The sequence below is a fragment of the Rhagoletis zephyria genome, unplaced genomic scaffold, assembly GCF_001687245.7.
Source record: "Rhagoletis zephyria isolate East Lansing unplaced genomic scaffold, Rhagoletis_zephyria_1.1 Rzeph_scaffold_12678, whole genome shotgun sequence".
Classification (NCBI taxonomy): Eukaryota; Metazoa; Arthropoda; class Insecta; order Diptera; family Tephritidae; genus Rhagoletis; species Rhagoletis zephyria.
Genome location: NW_016169752.1, coordinates 6,331 through 16,910, shown reverse-complemented (window position 1 = coordinate 16,910; position 10,580 = coordinate 6,331). Strand labels below are relative to the sequence as shown.

General features: G+C 39.0%; 1 protein-coding gene and 2 long non-coding RNA genes across 3 annotated transcripts in view; 2 read left to right on the top strand and 1 right to left on the bottom strand.

The window, feature by feature from the left end:
- Positions 1-404: 404 nt before the first annotated feature.
- On the bottom strand, positions 405-8,054 carry LOC108377776 (uncharacterized). The gene is made up of 2 exons (XR_001849361.1): positions 7,825-8,054; positions 405-590 (listed from the first exon to the last, which is right to left on the bottom strand). It is a non-coding gene; the product is annotated as an uncharacterized LOC108377776 (long non-coding RNA).
- The window catches only part of LOC108377775 (uncharacterized), a 15,082-nt gene continuing 5,002 nt past the window's right edge, over positions 501-10,580 (top strand). The window contains exons 1-2 of the long non-coding RNA XR_001849360.1: positions 501-592; positions 7,394-7,401. This is a non-coding gene — a long non-coding RNA (uncharacterized LOC108377775). The remainder of the gene's footprint in view (positions 593-7,393; positions 7,402-10,580) is intronic.
- Gr66a (Gustatory receptor 66a) lies at positions 4,765-7,382 on the top strand. The gene is made up of 6 exons (XM_017634047.1): positions 4,765-5,250; positions 5,313-5,891; positions 6,207-6,496; positions 6,590-6,775; positions 6,978-7,067; positions 7,191-7,382. Exons 1-6 carry the CDS (start codon positions 5,007-5,009, stop codon positions 7,371-7,373), a joined length of 1,572 nt encoding a protein of 523 aa, XP_017489536.1. The 5' UTR covers positions 4,765-5,006; the 3' UTR covers positions 7,374-7,382.

Here is a 10,580-nt window from a genome sequence, read left to right as displayed (position 1 = left end):
TTGCAATCAAACTAAAAATAAAAGTATCCCTCCGCCTTCCAGCCGTCACGGTCAACAGATACAGCCGCACTGAGTGTCACGTACTCTCTCAGCTGTAGCGATGTATTAGAGAATCCTGCAGCCACGCACTCTCACTCCATCCACTCTGTCAATAGACTAGCAGCAGCAGCAGCAGCACCGCGGCTACACAAACTACCGTCTCGTATCCCGTCTGTCCTCAGAGATATCCTGAAGCGGCTACTTGAATTTTACACACGAATAACTTGGAGTTGAAATTTGACGGCAGTAATGGAGACAGTCAGTCAGTCACTCATTTACTTTTGCAAATTCTGATGCTACGATTTTCTAGCTAATTTCTATAATTCTTTTTTAAATTGCTGCGCGTTTTTTCAAAACTCTTTCACTTTTTTAATGGAATGGAAAACTCCCATGCATTTTGGTGTTTTATGTTGGTGTGTGTGTGTGTCTGAGTATACGAGTAGGTATGCTACACGCCTGCTTTCAGCGATCTATTCACTTTAGCACACAGCTCACTCTCTGCATTACCACTCTGATCCAGTTAAGTTGTACTGCTCCACCTCGTTGGAGTTCTGTAAAGAAATAAGAAAAAATTTTAATTTATTTTAATAAAAATCTGGCACTGATTAATTATATGCAAAAGGTGTACTTGAACGTTAATGTCAAGTATTCTTGAGATGCTAAGATGTTCCATAAAACTCGTTTATATGTATGTGCATATAAAGAAATTATTAATTAACCCAATGCAAATAGGCACCCACCCGTACACCCAATAAACGCAGAATATATTTTTTTGCCACTTAAATAATAGCCAACATTTTCAAGGGTAGTCCACGAACTTCTCCTGGGCCACTCTTCCATTCTCCCACGCGACGACACTGGGACGTTGTTGCACTGCACGCAATCAGTATTGAATAAAACTTATCCAGCAGTGGTTGAAAAAAAAGTGAGTTGCAGCATTAATAATGCGGCACTCGTAGAAGTTCGTCGAATGCATTGAATTCGTCGATTGCATTGCCTTGCATTGAAATAAATTGAATTGAATTGCTGCATTGACAAAGCGGAAATTATAAACGCAACAACTTGAGGGGGCCTTCGAGGCTCGAGGCAGCAGCCACTCAACTGTTAATGAACAAAGTTTCAAGCACAGCAGCAAAGAGTTTTAATGTGATGAGTGATGAATATAAGTGGGATGCATATTTTATACATAGAGTGGGGGGGGGGGGGGGGCCAATTGNATATATACATACATATGTACAAACTGCTATGTGGATTGCATATAAGTATTTACTACACCTTAATTACATGCTAATAGTAAGTAAATTCAGAAACGGAGAAAGTTTCTCAGAACTCAATTGAATGTCCATTTACAAATTAATTTTCATTTGCCCATGTATGACGGCAATGCTCTTTATCTATGTATGTAGCATAACTTTCCTTTTCCTACGCTGATCAAGAAGTCTTGATTCTGTGCAATCTGGCGCTATGTCCTGATGTTACTTGTCAAGTTTGTTTATCAAACCCTTCTACTAAATACCTATATTCCAATCAGCTGAAGAAATCGGCTGTTAATTTCTTTTTGAACCATTCCATGAATGCATTCCAACGCATACAAACGAGCCGATTTCTTCATCGCCTCTCATTTTATTGAGCGAAGACCCTGTAATTATGAATTTAGATTAAGTTTCTGTTCAGTATCAGTGGTATCCGGTGTCCCCAAGGCGCTCTCGTCAAAAGTAGTGCGTCATCAGCATTGTGCTCTTTGTATGACAGCATCAGGTTTTCGTAGTGGTGTGATACTCGGGAACAAGCTGCCGATTACACTGGCACTACATAATTTACCACCGACTGGTCGATCACCTTATCCGTTGCCAGCACGATTCCTTTATCTGCTTTCCAGGCATGGGCGTAGCCAGGTAGGGGCAGGGGGGTGCTCGAGCCCCCCTCTCCCCCCTAACTTTAAAATTTTCCTTATATATATATAAAATAGTTCCCTGAAATGCCAGCTTAATAGGGTCGAGCCCCCCCCTAGATTTCATTCTGGCTACGCCGATGTTTCCAGGTGCTGCTTGGCTAGGATAATCTCCTCGGTTTTAATTTTTTATTGAGATTTCAATTCAGTATTATTTTTTAACCTTACGACAATATCCCACTGTTCACCCGAAATCGGCAAACTAAAATTAAAACTACTTTGATAGAATTTCATTGGAAATTCCAGCTAAATTTTTATATAATTAATGCATATTGTGTTAGTTGTAGTACTTCCCAATTTTCCACTCCTACACTACGACATAAACGTACATTTACTAAGACCAAGTAGGTTGCAAATTTTAAAAAGTTTTCTGACCTGTATTAGTTAACTGTAATGCGAAAAAATCAACTTTTACACCTCGAGCAACCCTTCTCTTAGCAATCAAAGGAAATTGACAGCTACGCCGATGACTAATTTTCAACAACAACTTGACTGTACTAAAAATAACTTATAACTTCTAAATTTTCAGTTATATGTCGTTAAGCGAGAATTCACACAAGCCGGAAATAAGAAATTTTTCTTGAAGACGGAATTTACAGACAAATACAAGTTTTTGAGAAATTTTTTAATTTCATAGAAAGCTCCCAATCCACCAGTTTGATTAAAAAACATTGTAACCATAATAGCAGGAAATAACAATTTGCTGATCTAAATGTAACAGGTCAAACTTAGTTTAAATTTGTATTATTTTGATAGACTTGGAAACATTTTTTCATGTATTATTTGTGGTAACCTAATCCTAGTGATAAACATCGAACATGCGGAATATTTGGCCCGTAGTTGTAGTCAATATTTTCTCATCCCTAGACACGGGTTTGGGAAGCAAAGGCCCGTAGTTATAGTCAAAAGGAATCCCTTTGAAAAGTATGTCAAAGAGCTGCAATTAACTTCAGATTCGACATAATTTTGACTATAACTACGGGCCTTTGTTTACCAAATCCGTGCCTAAGAATGGAAAAATACTGACAACATGTTAATAACAGTGTTGCCAGGGAAAAATTTCGTTTGGAGCTAAAACGGTCCAAAAAATAGCTAAAGAGAGCTAAATAATACTAATAGTAGCTAAAATGAAGAGTTACATATTTTTTTAAGGTTTAGCATTTATTGACGTGAGGTTGTTTTTACATTTATGAACACGAATTTTTTAAAACAACGAATTTTATAAGTTTAAGTGCTTAAAAAAGCTTTTAAAACCAAAAAATAAGGTGCATATGTTCATTTCGAATTCGTTGCTATGGCACTTATAAAGTGAACTAAAAATACTTTACAAAGTCTGTAATTTCAGATATGTATTTGAATTGAATAATTTTTCGCAAAATTTTTCTGAAAAGTTTTACTTCTAGCTCTCTTTAGAGGTAAAATTAGTAAGGTAAAACAAAATCTGCGCTATCAGAAAAAGGACTTTCTTCTCATTAATTTTTGAATTCTTTAACCTAGATCCAAGAGTTTATGGTGGATACACTGCATCTCGAAATTTTCCATTTTATCAGCGCTTTAGTTTGGCTTATATGTATTAGAGCTCTAGATACCCGGGTATCGAGCAATGCGAGTACCTCGATACTCGCTCGAAACTCGTTCAATGCTCAACTGCTCAAATGTTTGTTCAAAATTTTCGAGTTTTTGAACAACTTCATAAACAAAAGAAAATTTGTAAATTGTATTTGTCAGCAGCTGCTTTCTAATTCATGTTAAATAAATTATATTATTAAATACCAATGTAACAATCTTTGCATTATATATCAATAATTTGAAATATTTAAAAAGTTGCTACCAAATATGTCAATATAATAAAAAAAATTGCTCAAATTACTCGAAAAAACTCGAATTGCTCGCGCTCATGCTCGAAAATTTTCGAGTAATGAGCATTGAACAAGTGTGCGAGTACTCGCTGCTCATATACCCGGGCTGTTTGAAAATGTGCGAACAAAATCGAGAGCTCTAATATGTATGTATATACCAAATACAACTAAAACTCTTTGGAGCTAAAAAAGTGATAGATAAATTTGAAAAGAGCTAAAAAAGAGCTATAGCTAAAACCTAATTTTCGGAGCTAAATAGTAAAATAAAGAGCTAAATCTAGCTACAAAAGTACCAAAATTGCAACACTGGTTAATAAGTTGGTTAAGGAACCTAGTTACTCTTCCATAGAGGTACTGTGTAAAAATGTCCGCTCTTTTCGGTGGTTATATTTGCATACAGTTTCCGATTTCTTTATGGATACTTTAAAGGCTAAGGCAGTGGCAACACTGTGCATAACTGTAAAATCCACTACGAGTATCTGATACTGTCAAGGGAGTTTTTTAGGCTAACAAAGTCTAAAGGTAACTCTCCAACTACATAACAAATAGGTATTAAAATTAAGGTCACAACCCAACACCAACTGCTTGTTATGATCAAATTCTCTTCCGTATGTTGTCACCCCATTTAATTTCATTTCATTCCATTACTGTTATCGCGCATATTTCAATTTGTTAATGAATATTACGACCATTTATACTGGCAGCATTGTTGTTTCATGTTTTTGTACGAGTATTAGTAGACATTGTTTAAAAAAACTGCTTCCTCCACAATTCACCACTCTATACATTTCCATAGCCATTCGTCATTATTTCCGTTGATAATCGCAATTATTTATAGATCCATGGTACCTGTCGGTGCTATTTCCCCAACATTTAAGCCGCTCCACTGTCTAGCCGAGTGGCTGTTTGCACGCGTGACTATCCGCTACCCGCTATCCTTAATCTCCCATGCGCATATTAAATGCATTTAATAATGTTAAGTGCCTCCTCCCATGCGGCAACTATCGGGATTCGCCGTCCGCTGTTACTGTGCACCCCACGCTACACGCATTTACCGTCCTGGCTTCACAGGGACCACAGTTTAGTGTCGCTAGTCTGGCCGTGCAGAAGTGCTGCTCAGCATTAGCAAAAATAAAAAAATATCTGCCTAGCGGAAAATGAAGAAAATGGCGCAACAGACGGTGCAACCGATACTGGTGCATTTTGGCAATTTATTTTTGTTTTGCAAAATACTTGGTCTCTATCCGCACGACCTGCAGGCATTCCGACGCACGCACACACTGCAAAGTAGTAGAATTGGCACTTTTCTTGTGGTTGTCACCATGATTGTGGTTGTCATCTTCTACAATCTGCTAATATATTCCTTTTCTGAGGAGGATCGCGATTTGAAAGCAACGCAGAGTGAGTAACTGAAGTGCATCAAATTGTGCTTGTTTTATAACGGATTCACGTATCCGCTTTAGGTACATTGACTTTCGTTATTGGCATCTTTCTCACCTACATCGGTCTCGGCATGATGCTCACCGATCAGTGCTCAGCGCTACGCAATCAATCGAAAATTGGCGAACTGTACGAACGCATTCGCGCTGTCGATGAGAACTTGCTCAGGGAGAATATCTTTGTGGATATCTCAGCGACATCTAAGCGCATTTTCATAATGATCGCGCTCACTGTCGTCTGTGAATTGACCATTTTACTCTCCACCTACATCATGCTGGTTGATCACAGTGAATGGATATCGCTACTATGGATATTCTCTTGCTTTCCCACTTTTTACAATTCGTTGGATAAAATTTGGTTCGCAATGACTTTGAGCGCCTTGCGCCAACGTTTTTTTATGATCAACTCTGCTCTGGAAGAGATGGTGGAGTCACACGAGAGACTTCAGCGTTGGATGGAAAATGGTGCTGATGGTTCGGCTTTAAAAAAGCCTTCTTTTACGAATGTACCTTTCGATCCATCACTGGAATACTTGTATAAGGAGCTAACACATATGGAACCGGTGAAGTCGTTTAACTACGGAAAGAATAGAATATCACCAAGTAAGTAGGTTAGGTTTGTGATCTTTGCATGAGAATACGCCTAAGTTTGGACTCCACTGGTGTATAAATAAATTGAACTCCAGCCTGAAAGCGTTCACCGAAAGTTGGGTTGTAGCTTAACCTCATATTTTGTGCTTAAGGCCCAGTATTTCCTATGAGCGCAAAATAATTTCCAGGCAGAAAACACTTTACAAATCCTTAAAGATTTTATATACATAAATGTTTTCAGTAAAATAAAGCTGAAATTTTTTTTTGTAAAAATCACATACTTAGTTACTAAAACATTAATTCGCTTCTTCTCTTCACTCCTCTCAGTCGCTCACTCCTTAAACTCATTCGGCGAGGGCTTCGAAACACCCAAAAAGCAACCAAAGCAAAGCAGCCAACCGCCGCCATTCAATATGGTCTACGAAAGCGAATTGAACGGCGACATTCAAAAGGTGGAGGAGAAATTGAACAATCTGTGTCAGCTGCACGACGAGATTTGCGAAATTGGCAAAGTACTGAACGAGCTCTGGAGCTATCCGATATTGGTGCTAATGGCCTACGGATTTCTCATCTTCACGGCACAATTGTATTTCCTCTATTGCGCCACGCAGAATCAGGTAAATAACTGGCTGACGCCCATTGCCGCCCACCACTGACTCAACTATTTTCTACATTTTATTTATTTGCATACAAACCCATACAAACACCAGGTCATTCCATCACTATTTCGCTCGGCTAAGAATGCCATCATTACGACAATTTACTTGAGTTACACCGCCGGAAAGTGCATCTATTTGATTTACCTCAGCTGGAAGACGTCACTCGAATCGAAACGTACTGGCATTTGTCTGCACAAGTGCGGCGTTGTGGCCGATAATAATTTGCTCTATGAAATCGTAAGTGCCCACTTTTTATGGAGTGGTTGGCCACTTTACTGTGCCGCTCCCTTACCGCACCACCACATCTTCCGTGCACCCCCCCTCATTATTTATATGCATTTGCTGAATGCTGAATTGCTGCTGTTTTGTATTTTTCTTCTTCTTCTTCTATTTTGTGTTTGCATTCACCTTTTCGGTTGCATCCGCTTATGCAAAATAGGTCAACCACTTATCGCTCAAATTACTGAATCACTCAGTTGACTTCTCGGCTTGCGGTTTCTTCACGCTGGACATGGAGACGCTCTATGGTGTAAGTGTGGAAGCTCAGCAAAATTCTCTGTGTACAATTATTAAATTCAATATGCATTGATCTCGTTGTTGTTTTGTGTGTGCGTGTGCGTGCGCGTGCTTGCGTGCTTGTGCGTATTTGCAGGTGAGTGGCGGCATTACCAGTTACCTCATCATTCTCATACAATTCAATTTGGCGGCGCAACAAGCCAAGGACGCCATACACAACTACGATGATGAAAGCGATAGCCTGGTGCCGACCACCGCCGAAGGAAATACAACAACATTTTTGGATTTTTTTACGACCACTTTTATGCCCACCGCTTAAACGTGCAAATATGTATGTAGATGTATATGTATTAGTGTAGGATGTGGCAAACGGCGATAACTGCCGTGGAAAGTTTTTGAGTTATTTATTGAAAGTGAATTGACATTAATATTGGTCATTTATACAAAAAATGAAGAGCGATATTTTATAAAATAATTGTTTGATTCAAGTTTATCGAGTATTAATTGCATTCAAAAACGAAAGAAGAAGAAACGATAGCACAATTAATGTTCACATAAATCTACTTCACTGGTTGCTGATAAACCACTTTTTTTGTGGATTGCAAAGTATAATAAATAGATAATTCTTCTATAAAATCTTCTTTAAATTTATATTTATATTCATGTGTTTTGTATTCGTATAGCTGTTATTTGAAGAAGTAAATTTACTAAAGATATAAAAACTTCGATTTAACCCTCGAAAATAAAGCAAATAAATATTTCGAACTCACATTTTTGTTATGCATTTGTTCGAGCTTTTCCACAAACGTAGTTTTTTCGTGACAGAAGTACACCACACTCGGAGGTTTGCTATTGGATGCTGCTGGAACTAGGATCGAACCCGATCTTGCCGATTGCTAATACGTACTTCCAATCTTACTTCGTTTCTTCTGAAGACTCTGCTGATGTCCCCCAAAGCACAGAATGCTTACAATACGGAAGATCGGTAGACACCGCCCGACACAAAGTTGTCACAGGGATAGAGGTACCCTAGAGTTTGCGTTACACTGTGGAACACAAAAAAAAACCCCAGAGTGCGCATATTTAAAATTTTATAACCGTTGGTCATACTCTGATTTACTAGATCAATTCATGTTCTATAGAAAAAAAAAGTTTTCATGATTCAAATATCTGAGTATAGCGAACAAAATTTTTTTCTCCAAACTTTGAAAATTTGTCGTCTGCAGAGTAACTCGGATTAGCCTTACTCAGAACTACACCGACGGTACCATTGTAAACACTGTTATATCGTCCGCCGCCGCATCTAACGACAATGCATATCACGTTCGAAATAGCTAGAAGTCTTACTTTCACGTGAAATTTCTGGACGAACAGACTGCGCGATTCCGGAGCTTTTGGAACGAATGTCGAATGCTGGCGGGAGGCCATTTAGATGAATGGCTCGGTGCATGTGCCTGAAGATGGGTGCAAAATGGACAAGGGTTTGGGCGCTGCAGTTTACTACGCATAATTTGAACTAAGTAAATTTTATAAACAGCCGCAGTATTGTTGTATTTGCTGGACAGATGTCTTAACCATAAATTGGGCAGCGGAGTTATTGCGTCCTAGCCGGATTCGTTAAAGGGTGAATCTCTATACTGACAGCCAGAGTTAGGACGCCATGGCTGAATTATGTACTGATAGGAAGGTAAACCAATTTTGAGTTCCGGGCACATTGACGTTATTGGCAACGAGGTGGTAGACGGACTCGCCAAGGAAGACAGTCTTTCGGCAGGTTCACCAATAGCACTGTCACTACTGGCAATAAAACCTGAGCACAACCTGGAACAGGACACAAAGCTCACACAATTTTTTTTACCGAATCTTCATCCAAATTTCGAGAGAGAACACAAAAGGTGGCAAAAGGGGCAAACAGTGCCCAGAAAATTTATAAGTTTTTCGATATTACTCTTGATACTAGGGACTAGCAAAGTTATCTGATAACTATGTGGACCTTAATTATATTTGCGAAGATAGCTGCAGCTGCGCAAAACAAGTACTTTAGAAGCAAATTGCAAAACACCTTTCAGTCCGCATTTGATTAGAGTATTAATGAGCGGTCCTCAACAAAATACATATTACTAACTTACCACTTGCATTTGTACAACTTTTAGCCACACGCGTTACACTATGGGTAGTGTTTGGCCGGTCTAACATATCCTAGCTCCAAACTCTTGAAAGATATTTCTCTTAAAAGATAAAAAACTTATGCCCTATCACCAAATCGGATTGACAAAAAGTATAACTTTAAGCCCTTTCATTATTCAACTTTCGCATTTCGGAGCCGGCGAAGGCCTGTCTGTCAAGCTATATTGCTGTCTACCAGAGGTAGTATGGGACTTAAAACTCGTTTGACCAAGAATGATTCCGAGAGTTTATTCCTAATTTCTGTTCAACGGCATTCTACACAGTCAAATGAGGTCTGTGGGGAATTCGACGGCTTCCTATTCCCAAGCCTTCTTAGAGCTGGACATTCGCAAATTATGTGTTTCACTGTTTCCTCATAATAACCTCACTCCCAAACTTGTTGTTTTCCACTAAAAATTTCTGAGACGCTTGCGCCGCCAGCGAGACTTATGTATACTGTTAGGAGCCATACTAGAAGTCTTGAGTTTTCTCTTCCTACAGATAACAAGAAATCGATAAATTTTCATTCGATGACCAATACATAGTCCCTGCAATCCTGTAGGATGATTTAGAATGGCGACGCTTTTCGCCAATTTAAGGCAAACCAACCAAAAAATAAAATGCACATACATATATAAACGAAATTAAATTTTTCATTTCATGCAAATCATCTGCTGATGAATCGTTTGGTAACTTTTCATGATTATTTTAATTGCACGAGTACCATTGATATGCAGCTCATGCCGAAAAGTAAACACAAAACTAAAGGATCCAATAATTAACAGACAATTTGCACATTTAATACATGCATTCGTACTTGCACATACATACATATATATACGTTAATAAAATTGCACTGCTGTATTAAATTTGACCATCTTCGGTTGGCCACAGGATGCTACAAAGGCAACCTCAGCATAGCAGTAATGCCGCCACTGCTTACTGTCAGTACCGCAACAGCATAGCCGTGCTAACCAACTTTGGGCATCACCACATATCAACATTTAAAATCATCTCATTATTTTGCATACATTTGCACTTTTACTACTTGTCCATCACAATTGTGTATTCATTAAAATGACCTCAAACACTTGAAGCATAATTACATTTTCGCTTCGTCTCTCTGCGCGCTGCGCTCCAAGCGCGCTCTCTATTCCATGCAATTCAGCCCGATTCATGGGTGAGTGTGTGTGTTAGCCACCATCTCAACCATTTCAGTAACATGAAACTGTAAATTGAACAAAGTGAGTAATTATTCAGGCATTTGCGGTCGCCGCTTCAGTGGTCCAACCTCCGCCAGCGCTCCCCTTTCACTGTCAATTGCATTCACCACCTACGCCCCCCCCCCCCCCCCCCCCCC

Coding starts and splice junctions, on each gene's coding strand:
- Gr66a (XM_017634047.1), top strand. CDS start 5,007: ATGAAGAAAATGGCGCAACAGACGGTGCAACCGATACTGGTGCATTTT. Junction 5,251..5,312: donor CGATTTGAAAGCAACGCAGA/GTGAGTAACTGA, acceptor TATCCGCTTTAG/GTACATTGACTTTCGTTATT. Junction 6,497..6,589: donor ATTGCGCCACGCAGAATCAG/GTAAATAACTGG, acceptor TACAAACACCAG/GTCATTCCATCACTATTTCG.